This window comes from Enoplosus armatus, chromosome 24 (assembly GCF_043641665.1).
Source record: "Enoplosus armatus isolate fEnoArm2 chromosome 24, fEnoArm2.hap1, whole genome shotgun sequence".
NCBI classification, from domain to species: Eukaryota; Metazoa; Chordata; class Actinopteri; order Centrarchiformes; family Enoplosidae; genus Enoplosus; species Enoplosus armatus.
Genome location: NC_092203.1, coordinates 2,002,904 through 2,030,302, shown reverse-complemented (window position 1 = coordinate 2,030,302; position 27,399 = coordinate 2,002,904). Strand labels below are relative to the sequence as shown.

The window sequence follows — 27,399 nt, the reverse complement described above, 5'->3', positions numbered from 1 at the left end:
CTATTTCTTTCGGTCTTTCAAGTCTTTCCCTTTGTTTTCTTTTTCCCTGTTTTCTTTCTCGTATTTGTCCTTGTCCGATTTCGTCACGCTGTTGTAGGAGGGCGGGGAGGCTGTGGAGGGGGTCATGTCCGTTTTGTCCGAGGTGGAGTTCTCATTGAACTTGCTGATGACCATCACATCCTTGTCTGGGTCGCGGATGCCCTCCTTCAGCTGCTCCTTGTAGAGGGCGGAGGCCTTCTTCATGGCCAGGCAGATCATGTAGCGGCGGAAGGCTCTCTGGATGATCACGGCCGCCATGTCCTCCTGTTTGCGGCGGAGGGTGGTGGTGATGGGCTCGTAAGACACCTTGGAGGGGTTAGAGGCCATGAAGCGCTCCTCCATCTGCCCGCGTAACACATCCATCTCGCCGCCCTCGCCCAACACTCGCTTGGTGAAGGCGAACAGGATGTCGAGGCAGTGGATGCGCTCGCCACTAACCATTGGCAGGTCCATGGAGATGAGCTGGATCATGTTGGGCTTGGGCATGCGCAGCGGCGGATCTAGAGCATCCGCAAAGTCAGAGAGCTTGCTGTACTCCATGAACTGAGTGGCGTCAGGATCGAAGCGCTCCCACACCTCATAGAACATCTCAAAGTCATCCTCGCTCAGAGGCTCTGCGCTCTCCTCTGTGGCCACGCTGAAGTTCTCCAGGATGACGGCGATGTACATGTTGACCACAATGAGGAAGCAGATGATGATGTAGCTGACGAAGAAGAAGATGCCCACTGATGGGTTGCCGCAGTTGCCTTTGTAATAGTTGCCCGGGTGCTCCATCTGGCTGTCGCAGTCCGGCTCCCTCTTGTTCAGTATGGGCGCCAGCAGGCCGTCCCACCCGCCTGAGGTGGTAATCTGAAACAAACAGATCATGCTGTTCCCAAAGGTCTCGAAATTGAACATGTCGTCGATTCCTGCCTCTCGCTTGACGTAGGCAAAGTTGGACATGCCAAAGATGGCGTAGATGAACATGACCAGGAAGAGGAGGAGGCCGATGTTGAACAGGGCGGGGAGTGACATCATCAAGGCAAAGAGAAGCGTCCGGATGCCTTTGGCACCTTTGATAAGGCGGAGGATGCGTCCTATCCTGGCCAGACGGATCACTCGGAACAGAGTCGGGGACACAAAGTACTTCTCGATAACTTTAGATAAAAACATACCTGCAAAAGCAAAACAACACCACAGTCAGTACACGATTTTACACACAGTCTACTGGAAAGCTGAGGCACCTTGAACGTCTCCTTACCTACGATGGACAGGATCACCACCACAAAGTCAAATATATTCCAACCGATGGTAAAGTAATAGTGACGCAGAGAGATCATCTTAAGCACACACTCCCCAGTGAAGAGCACGATGAACACCAGGTTGATCCAGTAGAGGATTTTGTCCATGTCCTCCGTCTGGTCGTCTGTCTCCACCATCATGGTCACCATGTTAAGGCAGATGAGGATCATGATCACGATGTCGAAGGCCTGCTTTGTGATGCAGTCAAACACGCAGCCTTGAAATGTATTCTGAGGGCAGCAAAGGGACAGGAGAGCATTAGTCATTTTGCACCTCTACTAGTCCAAAAGTAAGAATGGACAGAGTAGTCTGACAGTAGTAGACTTTGAGTCTTACTGTTGGCCGAGGTATAGGTTTTTGGGGTTTTTTGGAACCCAGCTTCTTCATGGCATTGTAGTATTTCTTCTGTTCTTCTGTCATGAAGATGTCCTGACCTCCAAAGTAAAAGGAGCGCAACAGAACCTGGTTATAACCACGTACTTTGAACTTTGAAGAATGCATTTCTCCATACCATATATTTCAGTTTGGATCAAGGCCTAGAACGAAGGATAATCAAGAATTTCCTGTGGATACTCCAATGTGTCAGACTTTTCCTTATATTTTTAGGGGACACAATTCTATGTCTATTACAATTTTCTTCAAATTTCTCAATCATACATACGTTTTGATAGTCCAAGCAGCCAGGCCTTATAATAAATAAATAAATAAATAAACTAAAATAACCCTTAAATGTAGTTGTCTTCTTCACAGAAATAAATTAAATGCATGTATAGTATACACACTTAAAATCAAGAGGGCTTGACGACCCCCCCCATGGAGGTTTGGCGGCCCCCAGGTTGGGAACCACTGCTTTAGTCGACTGACAGAAAATGAACTCTGACAACTGATAGTCTGTTTAAGTAATTTGTAAAGCAAATGTGAATATTTGCTTGTTTTCTCACGTGACGGTAAACTAATTCTCTTTTGGTTTTGAGCTGCAACAAGCCACTTCTTAAATTGGGTTATAGGGAATAGTGATGGCCATATTATTTTTCAAGACTTTCTGACATTTTATAGATCAAACATTGAATTGAGAAAATAATCATCAGATGAATCAATGAATTAATGAATCGTTAGTGTTCTCTTTTTGCATTTGTGGAACTGTATATGATGATTTGTCGCGTGTCCATTTTGGGTATTGTTGCTGTCTGGTGTCTTGTATCTCCACATGGACTAGGCACCAAAACCAATCAAACTATCAGTCCATGAGAGGAAACAGGTGCTCTTCTCCTGCACTGAAGTTCACTTTGGGAGCTCTGCCTCCAAAAAGCCAAACACAAAGCCGGGAAAAAGGCAGGAAAAAAAACAGCAAACGCTTCACCTCATGTGTTATTCTTTTGTGTAAACTGATTTGCAATCGATGGGCCGAGAAGTCTGCTGACGCATTTCAGCAGGAAGCCTTCATGCTCACGTGATCCCCATTCAACTGAAAACACCTGCGGGAAGATTGTGGGTGGAGGATCTTCCCGCTGGTGCACAGGTGTAACTGTTTTCTGATGAATGGTGATGACATGATGTGAAAACGCGAAAAAACACAAATTATTTTCCAAAGCTGCCCAAATTTCAGCCGACACACTCATTGTCCTTTCATTAGTCAAAAGAACTGAATCCCCCTCCCGATCTCATGAGGCACACATCACACATCAGAGGCGCTCACAGAGTGTATGATGCATGTCTGGAGGGGAGGGGGGCTGGTGTCAACACTGAACAACCATCTGTGTGACGCTGCAGCTGTGGGGCTGCTCAACCACACCAACTGATAGTGTCTCCGTCAGTCAAGTCACTGTCAAACACAGTAGAAACCCCCCTCCCCTCCCCCCTGGTTGTTGCCAATCCTACCACATCCTCCACTTGACTGAACGGAGGGCACATTTCCAGACAACATTCACTGTGACACTGCATGTGTATATATATATATGTGTGTGTTTGTCTGTGTGTGTGTGTGTGTGTGTGTGTGTGTGTGTGCAGGCAGGGTGTTTCTCAGTGACTCATGCAACCTCAGTCATCCTTGGCAGCGGCAGGTCCTCACCGTGCTACAGATAATCATTACTCTGTAGCTCAGTTCTTTCTTTAACACAGCCGTGGGTCTGCTTCGGCTAAACCCTGTGCTTTGTAGCCAGCCTGTGCGTGCTGTTGGCACAGTGTGGCACAGGACTAGTGCCTGTCGGAGTTCCATAGCAACAACGCAGTGCCGAAACAAAGCTGTGTGTCAACATTAATAACAGCTAGCAGGGTGGACCAAACGACCTGGGCTTGCCTGGGATTTCATCTTCACCTTGAAATATCATTGCCTCGACAAAAGCTAGGGCTTCAGTTAGGAATGAGAAATACATCGAATGAGTGGGGTATCGACTGACTGTGTTTTATGTCGTAGAGCAAAACGTTAAAATCTCTTACGCTTGTGTCAACCACAGACCTTATTTCAGGCGTCTAACCAAAAACCCATTCAAAAAGCCCTTTGACTTCGAGACGAGGGAAGTGTAAAAATGCTGACTCATTTCTGCAGCACTCTATCGTGTCACCCATGTGCACAGGCGTGTGCAACAAAACATTGCTCTATAGTGTTAATAGTGCTCAAAAAGTACTGAATATTGCATCAACAGCACACTCAAAAAAAGTATATTATAGTAGGTATACTGACTTCTAATTAATCAGACTGAGTAACTACTTAATAGTAGTTTGGCTAATCTAATCTAATCTAATCTAATCGAAGGTTACGTCCTCCGATAGAGGCTGTTGCTAAATGCAACTCATCTTCTTCTTCTGCTGGTTGAAGTTGTCGATGATGACACCGATGAACAGGTTGAGGGTGAAGAAGGAGCCGAAGATGATGAAGATGACAAAGTAGAGGTACATGTACAAGTTCACTTCGTATTTGGGCTGGTCCTCCAACTAGAACAAGCAAGACACAAAAAGGTTCAAAACGTTACCGGCTTTCGTAACTTGTCAGTCAGTTCTTACACAAAATAAATGAGCTGATTGTAGAATTAGTTGTGCAACCAGATATAAACGGTCAGAAAAGATGTGCTTTTTCACGTTGTGACAGCAACCTTACTAATCCCTCTGTTCAACACCAAGACACTTACATTTCGAGAGTCCACGGCTGCGTACATGATGTCCATCCAACCCTTAAATGTTGCCTGAGAGCAGATGAGAGAAGAGTCACTGTTTCAACTGTGTTCATATGGCTAAACATGAATATTGATTTTGGATTGAGGATCTGATGTTTTCCCCTCTCTGTTGTGTCAAATTGTCAGTGTAAACGAAACCATACAGAAAATGACTAATCAAATCAATGATTAAACATGCCAAAACAAGAAGCTACAGCCACACGTGCATCCTTCTTATCTTCATAATGCCACCCGTGTCACCAAGACCGAACTCACCACTTGCAACAGAGCCAAATAGCCGGCGCCGACGTTGTCGAAGTTGATTTTGACGTTCTTCCAGCGGGCGCTGTCGTTGACCAAATTCAGGCACTCGGTCCTGTTGTTGACGACGTCGATGGGGAAGATCTCGTCCGTGGTGGTGTTGACGCAGTAGTAGTACTTCCCTGCAAACAGGTTGACGCCCATGATGCTGAAGATGAGCCAGAAGATGAGGCAGACCAGCAGCACGTTCATGATGGAGGGGATGGCCCCCAGCAGCGCGTTCACCACGACCTGGAGAGGTTGAAGCACATGGACACATTCAGCACTCTCCTGCCGGTCAAACCGACGTCTCTGCTTGGCAAAATAGAGGGGCTGTTTGATTTGAGATAAGTGGCCATTACAATCTAATCACTTAACTGTTCTTAAATAAGACATGTAAACACCTGATTTGATTGAGCTGTACAGCTACGGTTCTCTGATTTAAAATGTCCTGTCTATATTATTGAAAGCTGTATTGTATAATATGTAACGTCTGCACACAGAAAGCTCTGATCGTCATACATATCTACAAAGAGAATCTAACAAAATGACAGTTGGAAAGAAGAAGGTGGACAGGTGAAAAAGTTAACATTTCATAGGTAAAAAAGCAAAACAGAAAAAAACCTTAGAGAAGCGGGATGAAGTCACAACATTTTGTTTGACTGTAAATGAAAAAAGACACACAACAAAGAAAAAAATTACAGGTCAAAGGCACCACACAAGCAACATCAGAAACCAATGCCTGAGAACAGCTATATACAGTAATCCGTTGACACAATGTGACGAAAGTCATGCAGATAGCAGAAGTACACTGTTGAATTGCAAGGAAAAGATAACTCTACACAGGTTGTAAATAGCATGCAGTCTTACAGTCAGGCTCCCTGACCAGCTAAAGCCATTTAACTGACATCAAACGTTAAGAAGAATTTGAGATTCTAAACATGGAAATATAAATGATACTGTGACATTTTCAGGACAAGCAGACGCTGAGAAAGTGTCTCTACAGCTTTACAGAGAGACGTCAAATAAAAATAATGTGACTAGAAAACCACACAAGGGCAAGGGTAGACGATTTTACTTGAACATTTTAAACCTTTAAAGATTTAATCATGTCGAAACAGTTCTTGGTTTAAAGTCAGAATAAAGCTAGTTATGCTGGCCTCCAGCTTGCCCACGATCACAATCCTCATTTCCAAGTGGCTTTTGTGTCAGTGTTACTCCAGATGTCCTTACCCTCATGCCCTCAAACCGAGACAGGGCCCTCAGGGGCCGGAGGGCTCGCAGCGTCCTCAGAGATTTGATGGCGGTAAGCTCAGAGTAGCCCAGAGCATTGGCTACGAGGCTGACCAGGGACACCTGAGAGAAGACAATGGTCGAGACGAGCAGGGTGAGAGGTGAGAAAAGAAAGAGGTCCCTCTGCACAGTGCCGGCCCGAGTGTTTGAACAGGATGGTTAATTAGGCATGAATGATTAGTCTGCACACAATATAATAGCTAATAAAGAATTAACAGTGTTTAAAAATGAATAGCTCCAAAACCTGTGCATTTCAGATAAAGAGATGAACAATGACTTAAGAGGACACGATGGTATTCATATCGGCATGACAACCATTAAGTAGTATAGTGTATATATAGTTACTAATTATACGCTTATTTTCTTTCTTGCCACAAGTTAGATGAGAAGATTGATGCCACTCTCATGTCTGTACGCTAAATGTGAAGCTACAGCCAGGAGACTGTTAGCTTAGCTTAGCATAAAGACTGGAAATGGGGACAACAGCCTGGTTCTGTCCAAAGCTCATGTGTGGTATCGATCTTCTCATCTTACTCTCCGCAAGAGCTCATGTATTTCCCAAAATGTTTAACTATTCCTTAAAAGTCTAAATTGTCTTTGATTTGATGCCAGATTGGAAGCCTCACATTACAACGCTGTAGGGACTGAGTATACATACGTCTACAATGAGGAAGTCGAGCCAGCACCAGGCGTTGGTGAAGTACTTGACAAAGCCGTATGCCACCCACTTCAACAGCATTTCCAGGATGAAGATGTAAGTGAAGACCTTGTCTGCATACTCTAGCACTGTTTTGATGGTCCTTCGCTGCTCAATGTAAATGTCCTCAAACGCCTGTTCAGAATGGAATAAGTAATAAAGACTGCTGGTGGAAACAATGAGGTATGAATGCTACAATTCTGCAAATGCCGAAGTTAAAAGAGATCAGGGGGGAGGTCAGTGGAGGTCAATGAACATACACAAAACACCCACTTACCAGTGCTCCACTGCTGAGCAGGATCATGAATATGATGAAGGATTCGAACCAGTTGTGCTCCACTATGATAAAGCAGGTTTTCCTGAGTGTCCACCAGCTCTTATAATTGTTATCCTCCTCATTGATCTGGCAGCACTGGAACCTGCGCACACAGCCTGTAGGCGTGTGAGGGGAATGTGGGGGGTGAGGCATAAGAAATGGCCACAGGAATGAATATGGGCTCCATGTTGACTAAACAACCCTCTCTATCTTTTGTCCTTCAATCAGTTTTCATTGCTTGGCAGATTGTAACCAAATTTCCAGAAAAAATGGCAAAAGAAAATGTAAATGCATGCACGTTCCTGGTCCGGTGCCGTTAAACCATTGCAGAAGAAGAAGGAGCAAAGTGTTGACATAATTAAAAGGGTGCCAGGGACAAATTGCTACATTTATTGTCTTGATGTACTGGCCCTGACATACTATCATACTCCAAGTAATCTAACCTTACAATATTAAACGATTTCATAGATAAGATACAATGCAAAGTGGTGCCTAGAATGTGAACAAAACAGCCAAATAATGACGAAAGAAACATAAAAGGTAAATGCCACCCATCTCTGATCCTCGATCATCACCTCTCATTTCTGTATTCAACACTCATGAAAGACTGAAGAAGTATCTGAAAATTCCGAATTCTACTGGAGGTGTGTCAGACTAAATGTCAGGTTACATTACAAACCATGACAATCCCACAGACTACTTTTCTTTCTGTCCTGCTGAGCATTTGTATTCACTGTCACTCAGCGGTGAGTATAACACACTGGCGCTAAGCACAAGCAGTTAATGCGATTTACTCTACGTCTTGAAATGTGCTGTGGAAGCATTGCATCTCCCACCTTTCTCGCTCTGCCCCACTTTCCCATTACCCATCATCCTTCCTGCCCATCACCCTCGCATCTCTCTCACCCTCTGTGAAACAGGCCTCCGGGTCCAGTGACTCCTCTGGCTCTAGCTCCACTGAATCCACCCCATCTCCTGGGGGGCGAATATCGACTGTGCTCCCCTCTGATGAGCTCAGAGGCTTGGGCTCTACATCAAGCTTCTGCATGGACGAGGAAGAAGATGAGAGCACAAAGTTACACTGCCGTGCCTGAAACGACAGAGGGTCAGTGGTTATAGGAGCCAACCTTCTGAGCTGGTTATCATTGTTATTCTCCATTCACATGTACTCCAGTGCCACAACTGCATACCTTAGTGTGGAGACTAGGCACTGTAATAGCTCACAGAGTTGGGCTCTTTAAAGTCATCGTCACTGTGTTATCATCATCACATGCAGCATCGATCAAATGTACCTACAGGCTTTGACATTAGTTTTATCTGATCAAATCAGATTATGTGGCAACACATGGCATGGGGAGGTTGGCGTTACGGAATTGCGCTGTGGGTACATTTGATGTGACCTCAGTTCGAGGAAGAGTGCATGCAGTATTCCAGTGCATTATCAATCCAAGCCTGAAATAGTACCAAGCAGAACGTGTGCTGAAGTATTTTCATGTCCACTGAAAAATGACCCCAAATCAATTCTATAATTTATCCCATTTCCAAAATTGAATTCTATTCTATGAATAATAATTGCCCCACCCTCAAAGCTAGAACCCACCCACCGAAGGACTGCTGAACATTTTCCTCAGTGACATGAAAACACGTTGTTTCCATTCCTTGAAAAGCAGTGTACAAGCTTCTTCTGTTTGTGTTGAAGTAGACGGATAACCACATTAGCTTATCAGCAAAAACCAGTACTGTGCACTGTTTATAAGACAGCATGTGGTCTGGCGTTTATTTTTTTGTTCCCATTTGTAAAACATGTTGAATTAGCACCCATGCATACCCAGAAAACATACAGGACTAAGTGTGGTTTCGCCCTTCTTCTCAGCAATATGCAAAACACATGTAAGGACAAGTGTTGCTGCTGTTGTCAAGTTCATTTTACTCTATCTTCCTTGCTAACTCTGAAGTTTGAACCCTAGCAACAACTCCTCTGAAAAACCTAAAATGCAGTGATCTTTGTTTTTGCCATTAATGTACATTACAGCATCATCTGCATATAGTGAGACCTTTTTGTGTCATGAGGCTTCCTGTCTGTTTTTCTTTGGGCAAACATGGTGTTATGTGGCCTCATGTCTGATCTGTCTGGCGTGTGAAGTACAGGAACATGTCATCCTAGACAGTGCAGCAGCTCTGATTGCCGTGGGACCCAGCTAATACGGCATGGGAATGATGGAAGCATGCTGCTCACAAGTGCATCGCTTTCTGGAGGGGTGTTTCCCTCCGGTTTCTCTTTCTCTCCTTCAGCAAGAGATCCATTTTATCTCCTCTGGACGTGGATTATATGAGGCTTTTACTCTTAACCTAACGTGCTTTTATTTGGCAGATTTTGTTGGCAAGTTTGACTATATTTGTACAAGTTGGGTGACGAGATAGTTGCAGTGGATAACACAGGCATAGAGGCACGCAGAACATGGCCGACTAATCCACAATAGTTGTGTACATGTACCATATCTAGTAGGATTGTAATTTAGGAAGGAGTTTCTACAATTTTATGTTTTAGGAGGAGAAAAAATGAAGAAATTACCCTCATTTAGTACATCATCATAAATACCTCTTATTCCGTATAAACTGCCATGTGTTATCTGTTTTGCCACCCTGCAAAAATCCACGTTGATTCATTTGTGTTTCTAAATCATCTCCTTGGAAAGAATTCTGTAAAGAATCTTTCATCATTCCACTATCATTTGAGTATCACAGAAAAACAAGTACATACAAGTATTTCATGTGTGTATGCGTGGATCATGAACCAGACAAATGAATTTTGTCAAAACTACAGCAAAATTCATTCCTCCATTCCATCTCTCTCTTTTCTTTTTTTTTTTTTTGTCCTCATTCTCCTCCACCTCCTCTCTTCCTTCATTCTCAAGCTCGGAGTGTTGGATGCCAATCAAGACCAGAAACCAAGTCAAAACCAAGCAATGAAATCAAAAGCAAAGATCATGTTAGATGAGTTTGTCTATCAATGGAAGGTGGTGTTGCTCATTCCTAATGGTTTGTAACTGCAATACAGCCTGATGTTTTGAGATAAATTATGAAAGGGGGAGGGGGGGGGGGTAAAGGGTAAAGATTACAGCATTGAGTGTGCTGCTGTATGGGGAAGGGGGGGTATAAAACAAAGAGGGTGGGGTGGGAGGGGTGGTGGGCGGAGGGCAGACCAGGCAAAGAACGAAAATGGGCAATCCATTGAAGGTATGAGAAAAAATATGTAGTTTGTCTGTAAATGGCATAGGCAGTCCTCATGGTTGGTGCTATGGTACAATAAAGTGGTCTTACAATTCTCCTCTCACTGAAAACCTTGAGAGCGTCTGTGACACAGCTGCAATAACAAACGGGGGGTTAAACAAAGTGAGTCAAACACACCAAAAGCCAGCATACAACCTCAAGTCTTTCACTGGTCAGCCGCAAGGAACAGTAGGGGGGTCAGAGCGTTGCGCTGTGCTGTTTTTATACTGGCAATGACACTAATCTCACACAAACAGCACACACCAAATGTTCTTAGTGTAACTAAATGCAGAAATGAATATTTACTGTCGCTAATTTGATCAATATGACACAGTGGGTAAGAAATGGCCAAATATCTTTTGCTTAATTATCCCAATGCACCAGGGTGACGGGAGAGAGCATCGCCTGATGCATATATGGAGCTGTGTGGTGCCATAGCTAGAAAAAGTCTCCTGGGTTGTTTTGAATCACAGGGAATTGGCACCACACCCAGAGTGGCAGGTTGACATCACCAGGGAGCGCAGTCCCAATGCCCTGTCAGCCCGGCAACACTTAACAGCAAACCTGGCATTAGCTCTGTTAGAATAGGCAATGAGTTACAAACGAAAGTAAGTCTGGTGAAGTATTTGGTTTAGTTTAAATTGTCGAATATTTGATTTAGATTTTGACGTACGCTGATAATCCATTTTGGTTCGCTATTACTGATCGTATTTTTGACAAAACAGTTTCATTGATTTCATCTTAAGACATGCACACATATGCACGTGGCTTCCCCCGAAGCACGGGACGATGAATTAAGCAGTCTCTTTAGCAGGTGTGTATTATAGTGAACTGCATTTCGTGGCAAGTCTACCATGTAACACTGTACACACACACACTCTCTGACACGCACATTCTAATGAGTGCATCTAGAAAGTGAACCTGCTACGTATGTCAAACGCAAATTTGAGTCATTGTTTGTCATGGCTCTTTCTTCTGCTGCCGCCGAGGGCTTTAGAACTGAATAAAAACTCCATTCCCTCAGTAGCACAGCGGGATGAATGTACAAATGAGTCAGCAGGTGTGTTATTTTCAAACTGCTTGACTGTTGAACATTCTGAAAAGGCCATCTCTATGCAAATCTTGACATATTCATACAGCGACTGACTTGCGTTGGGTGTTAACTGTTAAACATATAAAAGAGCTAATCAAATACAAAAGCTGTGTGACTCAAGAGATTTCCTACAAACTGACAGAGACGTCTAATCAAAGTCTCTCATCTTACCTCTTTGCTGCCCTCCACATCTGACGAGTCACTGCTGAAATCTTCTGTGTTTAGGTTCTCAAAGTCTGACTCGCCCACAGCGATGGGCACCGTGACCGTCAGGCTGGGGTTATGAATGAATGACATGTAGTCGCATTCCTCCATTGGGTACTTCCCTGTAGTGTCCCCACCAATACCGACCCCAACGACCAGCCCTCCTCCCGGCCGTCCGTTGCCCTCCGTCATGTACACCCCACTGGGGTCTTTGGTGATCTCCACTGAAGTGTGGTTGGAGATGCAGTTGCCCTTGCCATTGCTGTGCAGTTCATCCAAGGGTTTGCTCTCCTCAGCCAGACCAGAGCCCTTGCCGCCCCTGCCAGAGCAGAGGCTCTGGAGGAACCGCCGCACAAATGCGAAGCCCCGCTGGATCCGGCCCACGGCGATCTGCAGGTTGTTCATCTCGCTGTCGTCGTCGGTTGCTGCCAGGTTGTCAGCGCTGAATGAGCTCAGAAGGAGAGCCAGGAACAGGTTTAGAACCTGGGAAGAAGAGGACATTAGGCAGGGAAAGTGAAACCCACTTGACCGTATTACTTGTAAAAAGAGTGTCTGTTAAGGACTTGACTTTATAACCAATTCAACCAACGAAACATTCACAAACGTCAATCTAAATTAAAGCAAACTATGGTCATAATTTTAACAATGTAATCCAGATTATAGAAAGGAAATAAAGAGGGAGAACCCCATACCACCAGGTTTCCAATGACCATGACCATCATGAAGACGATCAGGCACATGGTCTGTCCAGCCACCTCCATGCAGTCCCACATGGTCTCTATCCACTCTCCGCACAGCACCCGGAACACGATGAGGAAGGAGTGGAAGAAATCGTGCATGTGCCAGCGGGGCAGCTGGCACTCATCAGAAATCTTACACACACACTCCTTGTAGCTCTTGCCAAACAGCTGCATGCCCACCACGGCGAAGATAAAGACGATGATGGCCAGCACCAGGGTCAGGTTCCCGAGAGCGCCCACGGAGTTGCCAATGATCTTGATCAGCATGTTCAAAGTGGGCCAGGACTTGGCCAGTTTGAAGACCCTCAGCTGTTATAAAACAAAGGCAGTGTGATTTTCTGATTTTGAAGATTGAAGAAGATTCAATAGATGAATAAATGTAAACTATATATAACACTGGCATATATTTGGATATCGTGTAAGTAAAGCCGTTTTTTAAACAGGGAAAGGGATGGTGAAACTGTTTGATTTCAGTTGCTACACTACTGACATACTAAGACATACATAAAAGAATAGTGTGACATTTTGGGAAATAGGGTTAATCGCTTTTTTGCCTCAAATTAGATGAGAAGATTGATACCCCTCTCATACGCATGCGCTAAATATGTAGCTAGAGCCAGGAGAAGGTCAGCTTAGCTTAGCATGAAGACTGGAAGCAGGGGGAAACAGCTAGCCTGGCCGCGTCCAAAGATATGTGTATGGATTAAAAGATAAAAAGTGTTCATTTGTGAGCATGAGAGGTGCACTTTTGAGTTTTGGAGTCCCCCCCCCCACACACTTTTGGATTTACCTAATCGCCTGCAAGCTCTAAATTTTAAATGGACAGATATGAGAGTTTGTCTTATCTAAATCTCAGATAAAATGGGAATGAGCAACTTTTCCCAAAATGTCAAACTATTGCTTTAAAAGCAGACCAACATTTTATTATACTTGTAATATTGTTTATCTCGCGTCTGTGTGAGTATACAGAAAATCTCAATGTGTAAAAGATCACTGTGGCCTCTAAGCGTCTAACAGCACAGCAACAATCATACAGAGCTAATCAGGTGAACAGAAAAAAACACACTGTGCCCCAAAGGCCACAACAACTCTCAGTGGGGCCTTTCATGTACTGCACAAAAGCCCTCATTACCGCATTAATAACATGAATGTTATTGAGAGAGCCATTATGGCCTGACCCTAGAAGTGCAGGCGCATCTTAACTTCATTTATCTAAAGAGCAAGTAAATCATGTAATTCAGCTAAAAAAGATATTACTCAGCTATTACCAATCTAAAGGACCTGAGCACAGACAGGCCTTCTACGTTGGCCAAGCCGAGCTCCATCAGACTCAGACTAACGATGATGCCGTCGAAGATGTTCCAACCCTCCTGGAAGTAGTAGTAGGGATCCAGGGCGATGATCTTGAAGCACATCTCTGCTGTGAAGATGCCTGTGAACACCTAATGACAAAGGGGGGGGGGCAAAAGTTTTACACCTGAATCTGCATCCTGAGAGATATTTCCTGTCATATCACACAACACTTACCAGGTTTCCCACAGAGAGGACGTTATCGAATTGTTTGGTCATGGGGTAATGCTCCATGGCCATGAAAAGGGTGTTGAGGACGATGCAAATTGTGATGGCCAGATCCACAAATGGGTCCATGACCAATGTGCTGACAACCTCCTTGATTTTCAGCCACGCGGGGCAACAATCCCAGATCAGACCGGTGTTGGCGAATCTATACCAGCAGGGGGGGCATTTCTGTCTCGACTCCTCAAGTTCTGGAAAAGGACAAATGACGACATTTCATTATAATGAAATGCAGTATTTCTTCCCTTATACTGTATATGCTGTCTCACTAGTTTTCTCCACGACATGGCCTGATGCTTACCTTCCATGGTGTTGGTGAGAATACTGGCCACACTCATGGCTCTCTGCCTGCCCCCTGGTTCATCTAAATAATCCATGGATGGCTGGTGAAAACCTGACCGGCGTTTCTTCAGCTCAGTATCCGTAGTTGTCCCCTGGAAAATATATATATTTAATAGCTATGATCGATAATAGATTAGATATGCAAGCAACATTCAGCAGAAGGGGAGATATGTACAGAATGTGAGCTCATATGAACTAACATTGCAAGCATTTTATAATCTTGGCTTTTTATCTATTGCCTCCTGTATTTATGTATGTGGTTATTTCATAACCTGTATTCTGAAGGTGCTACCATGATTGATCTACACAGGTGTGCACTCATTTGCCTGATTAGACCTGATCTGTGTGAGCATGTGCAGACTATACTTCATCCTCTGATTAGCGTCGTTGCACCGTTTAGGGTGGGAGAAGTCTACTAGGCTAATAGGCCTGATGTTGGTGCCAGATGGAAAATTAAGTGACCACCAAAGTGACAATTCATCCTGTGGAGAACATGAATGCCTGGACCACATTTCATTGGTATCCATCCAACAGTTGTCGGGACATTTTAAAACATAAATTGCATCCTCACTGGCACTAGACAGTCAGGGGATCACCAAAGTCATTAGGATTCATCCTCTGGGGACCACGAATGTCAAATTTTCATGGCAGTTCATCAAACAGCAGAGTACTTATTTGTGAGCTGCTTTTGTGCTTGTGCTTGGGCCGAGAACCTCAGATGGGCTAGGGAGGTAGGAAAGTATTGACGGACTAAAGAAATATTCATGAGATTTATTGACAATAACAAAAATATAGCATATTACCATCCTTATCCTTTAAGGAGCCAACATTATCTACAAGTAATAACTGATATATCATTCAATTATCAACAGCTTAAGAACAAGGAACTACGGGGTATAAACTTTTAATAAACAGTCACCTCAGGCAGCAGGAGACCTACAGGGGAGGTTGTTACAGAAGTTCCGCCGACCAACGACACTACACCATTGCAGTCTACCGCGCAGTGCATCTTGCCGTTGGCAGGCAGCACGGACCGCTGCGCCCCGAGGCTGGTCTGGCTGATGGCGCTGCAGCGGCGCTCGAGGCGGCGCGGCAAGAACAGGGAGCCCCGGCGGCTGTCGCTCTCCTCGAAGGTGCTGTGCTCGTCGTCTGCAAAGTCATTCTCAGAGCCCATGTCGCGTGCCCGGCCGCGGAAGCTGAACAGGCTGGCGCGGCTGTTCCTCCGAGGTGAGAAGAGGGATCCTCGGATACTGAGGAGAGACTGGTAGAGAGAGAGGCAGAGAGAAAAAGAGAAAGGGAAAATGGGGTTAGAGGGCGGAGGGAGGTAGAGCCTGGAATACTTGGGGAAGACTGGGAAAACAGAGACACCAAATGCAAATTTGGTGCTGGGCGGTCCTGTGAATGAGGGAAGTACAGGTGTGTAGTTAGAAAGGAATGAGACAGAAGCAGAGGAAAGAATGGGGTGATGGAAAACATAAATGTAAAAATAATGACGAATTTGCCACGAAAAAAAGACTAGAAAAGGAATAGTTTGACATTTAGGGGGAAGATTGATACCACTTTAATGCCTTACACTAAATAAGGCGGCCAGTTAGCTTAGCTTAGCATAAAGACTGGAAGCGAGGGGACACAGCTAGTCTGTATAAAAACGGAAATGTACAAAACGGAAAATTCAGAGGCCAGCTGATTCCCCTTGCTTCTAGTCTGTATGCTAAGCTAAGCTAACCGGCTGCTGGCTCCAGCTTCATAGTTAATGGACAGTTATAAAAGTGGTATCCATCTTCTTATCTAACTCTCAGCAAGAAAACAAATAAACGCTTAACTGTTCCTTTAATTTAGAAAACTTTGAATGCATACATACTGTACTGCAAATGTTGCTGTTGTTATTGCAATTAAATGTCATCCCTAGTTTTAAATATTTGTTTTAAGTAACTTTAATTACATCCCTGGTATGATGAGACATGTGTGACATTTTGTAAAAGACCAATACCAGTCTAATTTGAGCCCACTTATCAGGTAAGTATTTACCTGGTTGGGTGAGGAGCACCTCTTTTCATAAGAAAGTCTGTTGGCATCAATAGAGAAACGGAAGCTGGATCTCTTGATGCTGTCCTCGGACTCAGACTTGTGGAACTTGTCGTGGGCCCCCCTCTCCTCCTCCTCCTCCCTCTGCTTCCTCTTCTTCCGCCTGTTGCGCCGCTCCTTGGCACTTTTCGAGCTGAGCTTAGACGTCCCCGAGGAGGACTCGGAGGTGGGGCCCCCTCTCCCGCTGTACTCTCCGCTCTCCGTGGCTGCTGCCGCGGCAACCTGCCAGCCAATCGGAGCACAAACACAGTTGTCATGGCGACCCAGTGCCTGTCTCAAAGGCTCTCGCAGACTGGAGCGGAGGAGAGAGCCTGGCAGCATGAAGAGCCAAATAAGCCTCAGACACCTTCTAAAAATGGACGCCTGAATGTGTTCATGCAAACCAAAACATTTCTGTGTTCGTGCATTTATAATACTCATCGAGTAAGAGAAACATTGTGTGGATGCTGGGTTAGGTAATAGCCTTTTTGTTTTACAAAACAAAAGGAAATTCTACTCTTTGAAGCCAACAACACTGATCAAATCACTGTGTGTGTCTTTTTCCACACAAATGCGTTGCGTCATGTTCATGAGATGCTTTTGGGAAGCGAGGTTGGGGGATGTGAATGGGTAAAATCTGGTGCTTTAGCAGGAAAAGACTTTCCGTGCAGTTACAGAAAATATCAGATGAATAGTATCAAATATCTGTGTATCCAATAATTAGGCAATCAAAGAATACAGTATGTCACTTGATTTAGATTTTTATACTTCCTCTTTTTCATCTTGTATCTTTGTTCTAATGGAGAGAAACGTCCCAGAAAGCACTATAGTACAAGGATTTAAGAGTCTGTCATGGCAACCATGTGAATGTGCACAGGCCTGATAAGACAGTGTTGAGCCTGGAAGAACAGCCATTGAAGCTAACAGAGGTGGAAACAATATAGAAGCAATATACGACACAATGACCTTCCACATATGAGGGTGCGATAAGAGGGATACCGTGTGGTATCGTACAATATGATATGCATATATGATATTATACTAATACTAATACTAATTAGTACACATATACACATACTGCATATCACATCATTTCAACTATTTACTTTTAGCTAACTATTTTGCCATCTCTGCTTGCTTACAAATGACTTTTTAATGCACTTTCAAAGGCAACTTGTAGCTTTAAGATGGAATCATTTCTGTACATCCCCAGTCTATGGCATTCTAAGACGAATTTGCTCTACCTATATTCCCACACTTGCTGCTACATTAGTAAGTTTCCTATTTCCTGCCGTAAACGTACCAGATGCAGCCTGTGATCATGAACATGAACTTGTTGCCTTCAGCTGTGTGTTACACATGTAGCAGGACAGAAATAGACCGTCTGGCTATGTCGTCACAAGCTTCAAAATAGCTGGTTGGCTGCCCAGGAACACAAGGTATGGTTCTCCCTTGATAATGAGTCATATCTTATACAGATGATATACAGATTATTGAACCAACAGCCAGGGCTACAATAAGTATATTTCCATTGTCTAGCATATCATTTGCATTCAATGTCCATCTGCTCATTTTTCTTTCTGTAGGTCTACCAAGGACGCAGCGGAGGGGTGTCAGTCATCCAGGACAGTGACACCCCCTTGGTCGCCTGGGGCAACGCTACTTTTGGCAGCTGGCTCAAGACTTTAAGCCCAAGAATCAATAGAGTGTCCCCAGTTAGATACAAGGAGATTCTCCCAGCCACTCCTAAAATGTCCCTGTCGCTTTACCAGTTTAAAACATCACTTTCTTAATGAACTTCTCAATTAACCCAAATTATTTTCAAATGAAATGGACACATTTCATTAGACACAGACTGGCAGCCTGCATGTTAATTCTAACTTGAATTTGAACAGACAAAGATGAATATCCTGCCTGTGCCTCCTCCTGCTGTCTCTTGAGCTGCTCCAGCATGGCCTGGAACTCCTCCTCCTTCTGCTGGGCCTCCTCGATGGTCGCCTGGTTCTGCTCGTCATAAGCCATGGCCACCACGGCCAAGATCAGGTTGACCAGGTAAAAGGAGCCCAGGAAGATCACCAGCACGAAGAAGATCATGTAGGGCTTGCCTGCCGCGCGCAAAGTCTGATGGATCCAAGAGAAGAGAAGAGGTCGTTGTTGGGAATTTATGAGAAAATCAACACACGCGTGGGAGTAAAAGGACGCCATAGATGGATGATTTTTGCCTTTTCTTCTGTTTGTAAAGAACACAATGCGTAGTGTTCAGTTGTGGTCATCCCATTGTTTGGTGACTTTGCAAATGTCAAGTTGCAAAAATGGTAGTGGCGCAGCACAAAACAAAAGACAAAAGACCTTACATAACAGGCCTAGTTTATAATTGCAGGATGACACACCCTTTTGAAAAAACTCTCTTTGAACTAACTGGATATGTTTGCACAGATATTTACTGATTGAAGGCTTTTGTTATGAAATGAGCTGCTTTTTGTTGCTGCAATACAACAGACATTATTTAAGATGCGCCGTGTTAACAACAATCTATAACATTCACCGTCACCAACCGTTACAGATAGACAGGGACGAGCACATTCTGTACTCTATAATGACCACAGAGGAGCCACAGGAATCCTACCAACCTGCTGGTAGAGGTTTTCCCAGAAGTCCTGGGTCATGAGTCGGAACAGGGAGAGGAACGCCCAGCTGAAGGTGTCGAAGCTGGTGTAGCCGTAGTCTGGATTACGACCAGCTTTCATACATATGAAGCCCTCTGGACAGAGCCTGTCAGGACACACGGGTGTTATGAACAACGCTTTGCATTAGAGGTACCATGTGTAGTATTTCAACATTAAAAAGTTGGAGTACTCCGTACAATTTTTCAATAATCTTCCTGTAACACATTTTATGAGCTATTCTTGACCATGATAAGTAGTATTCAGTCCTGGATCAGGTGTTTGATATGTGTTGATGTTGTATCTTACGAGCCGTTTGGGGCCTGTGACATCTTCAAGCAGCTGACACACCCGGTATTTATTAACCTCTAGGTGGCTAGGTGAGGTGAAGCCAAAAGCTTGAAAGTGCAACAAAGCCGGTGTGCTTTTTTTGGAGTGAATATGCAGCTTTGATAAATGGCTTTAAATATCAACTTAAAGTCAACAAGCGCCTCCCTTAGCAGCATACACGAAAAGGGAGTTTGCCAAAACGCACTAAATGGAATGCACCCATAGTTAACCAGCAGTTGAGATGCCTGTGATGCCTCAGCGCGGTGGCGAGTGTCGACACTAATTGTGTGTGCTCAGCTTTGTGGTGCATCTAATTGGCCATATAAATAAAACATGTCAAGCCTTACCCAGCGCCACTGCCATTTCCACAGAGCAGAGCGTCCCTACGGCCAGGGAGGTAATAGTAATTACCTAGAGGAGGGGGGAGACAGAGGGACGGTCAGACAGAGCAACGTCATGGGAGTGAAGCAGCGGATATGAAGGGACAGAAAACACAATATGCACCCTGGGGGTTCTAGAAGACAGAGAGAAAGGTGGTGATTTGTTTTTTTTGTTTTTTGTTTTAGCACCCAACCCCATTAGTCATCCTGTTTTTTTTGTGTGTGTGTGTGTGTGTGTGTGTGACTAAAGCACATGTGACTTTCAAAGCAATCACGGCCACTCTGTCCTCATCTACCACTTAACTGTCACAATCACAACGGCATCAGATTGTTTTTGGGGCAAACATAGTCACTGATGCAATTAAGATGCCAGACTTTAAAGCAATTTCAATCAGCTCCGTCTCCCTCTTCTTCTTCTTCTCCCCCTCCTCGTCTTGCTCTAGCAGCAGGCTTGTCATGTAGCTGGTGCGCGTCTCCTCGATATCCTGCTGCCGGTCAGTGACTCACCCTCCTCTAGCACTTTCGGCTGCTCATGCCACACAGATGGGCCATGGGAGAATGATGAAGGGTAGTGAGGGGGTTGAAAGTAGAGGGTTTTATTGCTGTGGCGATTATCCGCCACATTTGCTGAATTCTCCCACCAGCCCCTGTTAGCGAGCGCAGCCACTGCTCGCAGCCATTGCTGTCACTCCTTATCACGGCAGCAGACCAGCGTGCCTGACCTCCCCCACTAAACCACCACCACCACCACCACCACCCTGACCCATCTCTGCATTTGAAGTAGCCAGTATCTGACTCGGGCCGTCTGGGGCGGACGCTAGCTTGACCCCGGTTAACTCCTACGCGCGCCTGGCAGACATGCAACGGCACTTTCACACGCTTCACTCGGCTTACTCTCATCATTGATGTACTCTGTCCAGTTGAAGGAGCTCTCTGTGGCGTTCGGCACAAACGTGGTGTTGATCTCCTGCAGGGTGTCGATGAGAAACATCGTGTCGCTGGCGGTAATGTTGCTGCTGTTGGTGGCGTTGCTGCCAATGGGCATGCGCACGCACTTCTGCCTCAGGTTGCCCATAAAGAGCTGCAGGCCGATGAGGGCGAAGACGCTGAGGCAGAACACGGTGAGGATCATGACGTCCGACAGCTTTTTTACCGACTGGATCAGAGCGCCGACGATGGTCTTTAAGCCTAAACAGGAGAGAGGGCAAGGGGGCGGGAGGGGGACATCGCAGAATGATTACTGCCTGCTAATTACAGCCACAAGCTTGTATAGAGAGAGAAGCTGCTAATAAGAGCTTACAGTAGCAAGCAGCCAGGGGGATCTGCAGTGGAGGTTCCTGTATGAACTGTTGTCATACAGGAACCAGGCTGACACAGATCACTACTAATAATGGATAAACCACTAGAGAAAGTCATGTTTCTCATGCCCATTATAGTGTCTTGGTGTGTTGTTGTTGTTTTTTCTATATTTTTTTAGGACCTTATTAGGAATAACAACTATAATATTCTATCGCATCTGTGCTGTTCAACTGAAACAGTTAAACTGAGCTCTTTTTTAGTGCAGTTGCAAAGACCAGCACACAGTACTAAGTGATGCGCACAAGGTGAATGAGGACGTATCCAACCATGCTGTTTTTATCCATACAGCGCGGCACCATGCGCGAGAGGGCTGAGTGAAGTGGTATACAAATTGGAGGGTGATTGTGGCGATCAATCGTTATCCTCTCAGCCGGCCACATTAGTGGTCTCATACCTTTCTCCTGCAGCTGGTGGTGGAGCATGAGGAAAATGGGTGACCAAATATTGACGACAAGTCCACATCGGCTTCTTCAAGTCAAAAAAATTAATAAAGGAATACTTCCACATTTTGGAATATATGCTTACATGCTTTCTTGCTGAGAGTTATAGGAGAAGATTGATTGTCATCTTTATGTTGTGTTCTTTTGTACAGATTAAACAAATGACATACGGCAACATGTTAATTAGCGAGCTTTAGAGGTTCCCATCTGCCTCCAGCCTCTATGCTAAGTTAAGCTAATTGCTTGCTAGCTCTAACCTCATACTTATCGTGCAGACAGGAGAGTGGTTCGAATCTTCTCCTCTAACTCTCAACAAAAAAAGCCAGTAAGGACTTTGGATGTAAATTCTCAACATTAGAGACACTGTTTCCACCAAAACACCACTCTCAATCTTGTTGCACCACTTCTCCCACCTTTGCGCCATGTTCAAGGTCAGAAAAAACACCAACATGTGCTCACACTGCCTGTAGTAGACTTTGCACTGCCACAAAAATAGAGCCTGAAACGTTTAAACTGGGTCCAAATGCAGATGTGACATGTTGTAATGACCTTTTTTGTTAGTTTATGACGTGAACAGTGTTAGTGCTTGGAATGTCATTACCCAACCACCACTCACCATATCACAATTTCTCCAAAAACACACAACATTGAACAAGACATGCACAGGAAAACAAGGTAAGGAGGAGCCCTACACACACAAAGTGCTTGCCACCAGAAAAACGGCTTTTGCAATGTCTCATGCAAAAAGGAAAAAACAAATAGTGCACAAAATCTACTTGTAAGTCTCCCAAGGCAAGAATAGACTTCAACCAAAAAGAATTCTGCCTTGAAGGATGTATCTAAAAGCTAAGAATCCTGTCAATCTGTGCAGATTGGAGCCAGATTCCAGCTTTTACTGGCCTTGGGACGAGGGCAGCATGAGGGACGGCGACGGGCGTCATTAGGCTAAGCTAGAGTGAGATGAGCTGAGAGGGGTCGGGGGCAGGTGGGGGTGCTTGGATGTTAGCGAAACGCCAGTTAGCCGTTAGCATTTCATTAACCCTGTGGGCCTTGATGGCTCTCTCACCTGGGATGACTGATATAGTTTTCAGGGCTCGCAGAACCCTGAAGGTTCGCAGTGCTGAGACATTGCCCAGGTCCACAAACTCTGTGACATATCTGTAAGGGAAGGGAAGGGAAGGGAGAGGAGGGAGGGGTGGGAGTTGGGTATTTTGGGAAAGGTGTGGGACACATACGCGCGCGCACACAGGTCAGGCACCCACGCACATGGCATGACAAGACGAAAGGAGGGTCATGGGAAGGGGGAGGGGAGAGGAGGGAACGGCAAACGGTCACGCACAGAGGACAAATGGCAGGAGTGCTGGCAGCAGGCGCGGGCAGCCTTACCTGGTATTACTGAGATAGTTTTCAAAGCTCGCAATACTCTGAACGTGCGCAGAGCTGAAACATTGCCTAGGTTTACAAACTCTGTTATATACCTGCAGGATCAAATGAACAGTTACTATACAGCATCACACAGTCCAGAAACCCATCACACGTGCACAAACACAGACATCGGAGAGAGATAAAACCACCTCTCACAACAGCATTATGGAATACAGGAACCTCTCAACACGATCACAGTCTTGTTATCTGATACGTCAACAAATACTACGATCACAAAAAAACACTGGGTAACCTAATGCTGGAGGCTTTATTTTGTAGTTTCAAGACAAATAGCTGGAGTAATTGAAGCGTGGGACAAATATGGGCCAAGAGACTCCATGCTTTGGGGGCTTACATCCATTCTAACAGAATAGAGTTTGATATTTCTGGCCATGCTCTGAAAACGTACACGAATAAGCTGCAGATTATCATGCCCCTCTTCATCCTCTCCGTTCTTCTCCTCACATTCAGTGGGACTTAATAGGCTAGTGGGCTGATTCGAATAAAAAGCGTTTGGCCTCTTCATTTACGCCAGATCATGTTAAGCTGATCTTAACTGTGCTTGTCAGAATACTTACGCCATGAGGATAACACTGAAATCCAGCCAGTTCCACGGGTCCCGCAGGAAGGTGAACTTCCCCACACAGAAGCCCCTGGCCAGGATCTTTATAAGGGACTCGAAGGTGTAAATCCCTGTGAATGTGTACCTGGTGAACAAGGCGAGGAAGAGGGGAGGTGTGGGGAGAGAGCAGGAAGAGGCACGCAGAGAGAAATAATGATGTTGGTTAACAGCTCAGAGGCAAGGTGACAGACCCGCAACACATGCCTGAATTCACTCCCTATCCGTTACATAGTGCACTATATTTACTCTCCACCCTTTTATTTAAATGTCCGAAATCGCCATCAGATATGCTGATATCTCCAGATGTGTAGGCCGTGCGTGATTTCAGTGTGCGTGTGTAACATGTCTTTGTGTTCGGATTTGACTGAGTTATTTGACTGTAAGAAGAAGGGGTGTGATTTTTGATGCAAAATTCTTTGTTCTATAGACCGAACGAAGAGAAAGTGGATACTTACTCTACATTCTTGGCCCATTCTGGGGGATTACTTAGGGTCATGAAAGCACAGTTGGTCAGGATGGTGAACATGATCAACATGCTGAACATCGTAGAGAGACAAAGTCAAGGAACACAATGGAACATTTGTGTGTTTGAGCATTAATCCCTGTATGCTACACTACAACCAAACCTGACGGCAACGCGGTCAACATTTCGGAAGGAAACAATTAATTGCTGCAGTAAGTTTAAGTTAAGTATGTTTCTGTTCATCCGTAACATCTCCAACTACTCGGCAGCAGTAAAGCCTGATGTATGCCGACATAGAAAGCCTAAACCAATCGCGACATTTACTCTTCATCATCAGCACATTTAAATCCCTCTTTTGTCTGATAAACCCTTTAATCCAAATCAAGCTGTGTCCGTGGCAAACTCTGAAAGGATATGAGTGTACTAAAACTCTAATAGCTATCCTCCTCAGAGGGTTGAAGGAGCTTAAGATGTACAAGGCAGGAGCGGCGTGGAAACGGAAGATTGCCTTCCCGCGATTCAATACTATGAAGGTCTGAAAGAGAAACAGAACAGGATTTAAATCTGCATCATACAAAGCTTTGTCTTGACATAAAACAGTACTGAGATGACATGTGTGTGTGTGTGTGTGTGTGTGTGTGTCGTATAGTATCTGCTCATCTCGCCAGCTTTTGCGTGTGTGATTAGTCATAACAGCGGAGGGGAGGAAGCTGTCCAGCCTCTGCTCAGGGGCTGTGGCTGTTATTATAATGAAGCTGGATGAGTCCACCTCAGGCCGGACATGTTGGCACTGCAGTTCAACTGGCACAACAGCTCAGATTAGCATTTAGCACCTCCGCTGGCCCGCGCTTTAAAGGCTCTGACTTGGCGGAGCACATGTTTAAATGGTTTTTTTTTTAGATCTCATCTGTTGAAATAGCAAACGCTAACATTATCATTTTGTTTGAATTTAATGTTGTAAAAGATGAACCATTTCACTATAAAGCTGTTGCCAGTGAAATGTGCTTATTCGCTTTATTTGCCAAAAGTTAGATAAAAAAAATTGATACCTCTCATGTCTGTAAGCTAAATATGAATGGAGGTGGATCTGTCCAAAGGTAACAAAAGCTCACTAATTAACTTATGTCTTGGCCAGACAAAGTCTTCTACAACTTGTGGATTTCACATTTCGGTTTTTGTGCAGATTAAACAAAAAAGACCAAACATGTTAATCAGTGAGCTTTAGAGATGCTGGTCAGTGCATTTTTCTTTTTACCTTTGGATAGAGCCAGGCTAGCTGCTTCCAGTCTTTAGGCTAAGCTAAGCTAAGCAGCTGATGGCTGTAGCATCGTACAGTATTTAGCGTACAGTGGTATTAATGTCCTCATCTTATTCTCAGAGGACAGTGAATAAGAATATTTCCACAGGTGTTGAAATATAAGTGTTATCAGTAAAATGATCTACTCACAAATACAAAATGGCTCCTTTCAGAGGCTTATTATTATTATTGATACATTGATTGTGTAAGGGGCATTTTAAGCCCCAATCTTACGAAGACATTTTTGTCTATAATTCATCTTAATATATAATATAATAACATTTCATTTTTAAAAATGTTTACCCGATCTGCCCACACTGAAAGATAGGAAGTCAATGTATTCATTTATCTTTCTTCAGCAGAGGTTTGTCTTACGTGGGTGGAGATTGCTACATCTGCCCTTGTGTTTCCTTAAGATGGTTTATTGAGAGCGTCAGGCAATTAACTTCAAGCTTTTAGTGGCTAAAAAGCTATACACGATGATGCTTTGAGGCCAGCACGGTGGAGAGCATGTGTCCTTTGATAAGATGGACTTGAAATGATGACTTTCAGAACTTTCAGAAACAGACCTTCTGATTGCTGTAGTAGGGGTCCATGTCCTCCAGAGGGGTGGACACCAGGTGGGGAGGGATGTCCCCATAGATGAAGGGGAGAGATTTCCCCGCCTCCAGGTCACTGTTGGGCTTGGGCCCGTTTTCATCGTCGCTGTCGTTGCGGCGCTCCGCCCGCGGTCTCCGGGCCTCCTCCTCGGCGATGCGCCTCTCGATGGCGGCCAGCGACTCGGGGGCGAAGGGACGGAAGCTGTCAGGTCCGGGCGGTACAAGCAGCTGTGCCATCTTGTCATCCTGCTCCTTCAGAGGGCAGCGAGGGGCTCAGCTGGGGCGGGGAGCTGCAACGAGAAGGTCAGGAGTCGGGTCATCTTCCTGAATCGTGGATAAATGAGATGTAATATATCGAAGATTAAGGAAGGTTTTGGGTGTTTTTGAAAGAGCGCTCTCCACCCCAAAGCCCTTCTCGGGACTAACATTGCTGGCTTCATCCAGCCCCAGTTCCTGCCTCTCGTCCATTAATCTGATGACATTCGAGTCAGACTTGTGCCGTGTTGAGAGTGTTACAGAAGTGTTAGCAGGTCCAACCTGGTAAGACTGCTGTCGTGACTTTTACATAAAAGTGACTCAGGCACTTATTCAGACATGAGAACACCACGTTGAATTGCCATCACATTTACATAAAGAGGCGAATGTCTGGAAGTGGCTGGAAAGGCCTTCATATTTTGACCATAAATATCTTCTTACCGTGTAATGATGGAATTCCTTCCTATAGGTCACTTATGACACAATCATACAGCCATGAAGGAGGTCATACAGAGGAGAAAGAGAGCACATTTCACATGCAAATGGCTCTGAGTGGCGACTACCGTGTAACGTTTCCAGTTGTAAAACTGATGACGGATGGCAAGAATTTAAATCAGAATCAAGATGTGGACAAATCACACAGCTAATATGTGAATATGCCTTCATTTGGCTTTCAGCTAGTTTGGAAACAAAACACCTGTCTGCTGAAAGGCAACGTTCACGTTTCTAGTCTTTGAAGGGGAACACACATCGTGCCGTGCGTCGAATGTTTCAATCAAAGCAGGGAGAGGTCACAGGTAGGGTGGAGGCTTTAGAGAGGCGGTAAATAGGGGGTCTGACGCTGGTGACACGCCTTCAGATGATTCACAGGGACACAGAAATAGCCAGCACAAACTGAGGTGGACGGCGTTGGGAGAAAGACAAGCAAAAGGCTCTCTCAAGAGAACATAATCTTGCCACTTTTCCCCCATTTAGATCTATTTATCGCCGCATTTTGCTTCAGTTAGAGGCAGCCTTTTATTGCATAATTAATTGGTGGATGGCCGCAAATGCAGTTGACAGTCCTGTCTTTTCTTCCGCACCAATCAGCACCGACACCAGATTCCCCCTGTGAACCATCTATCCCCCTAACAGCCAGAAGCCCGTCATGGTCCCGCAGGAAATAGTGGGAAGGCACACAAACAAGATCATGCCAAAAAAACA

At 44.8% G+C, this 27,399-nt stretch overlaps 1 protein-coding gene across 7 annotated transcripts; it reads right to left on the bottom strand.

Annotated features, from left to right (window-relative positions):
- Positions 1 to 26,178, bottom strand: scn1lab (sodium channel, voltage-gated, type I like, alpha b). Of its 7 annotated transcripts, none has more exons than XM_070930904.1 (26): positions 25,912 to 26,178; positions 24,462 to 24,580; positions 24,038 to 24,127; positions 23,539 to 23,667; positions 22,922 to 23,013; positions 20,631 to 20,924; positions 19,704 to 19,767; positions 18,994 to 19,135; positions 18,257 to 18,484; positions 16,328 to 16,606; positions 15,219 to 15,560; positions 14,259 to 14,391; positions 13,910 to 14,148; positions 13,651 to 13,824; positions 12,335 to 12,691; positions 11,610 to 12,125; positions 7,982 to 8,117; positions 7,037 to 7,191; positions 6,721 to 6,894; positions 6,003 to 6,125; positions 4,746 to 5,021; positions 4,446 to 4,499; positions 4,114 to 4,251; positions 1,657 to 1,761; positions 1,280 to 1,550; positions 1 to 1,193 (listed from the first exon to the last, which is right to left on the bottom strand). In XM_070930904.1, the coding sequence occupies exons 1-26, from the start codon at positions 26,176 to 26,178 to the stop codon at positions 1 to 3; spliced, it is 6,090 nt and encodes a 2,029-aa protein (XP_070787005.1). The 7 variants fall into 7 exon arrangements, with proteins under 7 accessions (XP_070787005.1, XP_070787007.1, XP_070787003.1 ...); XM_070930906.1 differs by having other exon boundaries at positions 18,278 to 18,484; XM_070930902.1 differs by having other exon boundaries at positions 4,114 to 4,245; positions 4,440 to 4,499; positions 15,366 to 15,560; positions 18,278 to 18,484.
- Positions 26,179 to 27,399: the final 1,221 nt, after the last annotated feature.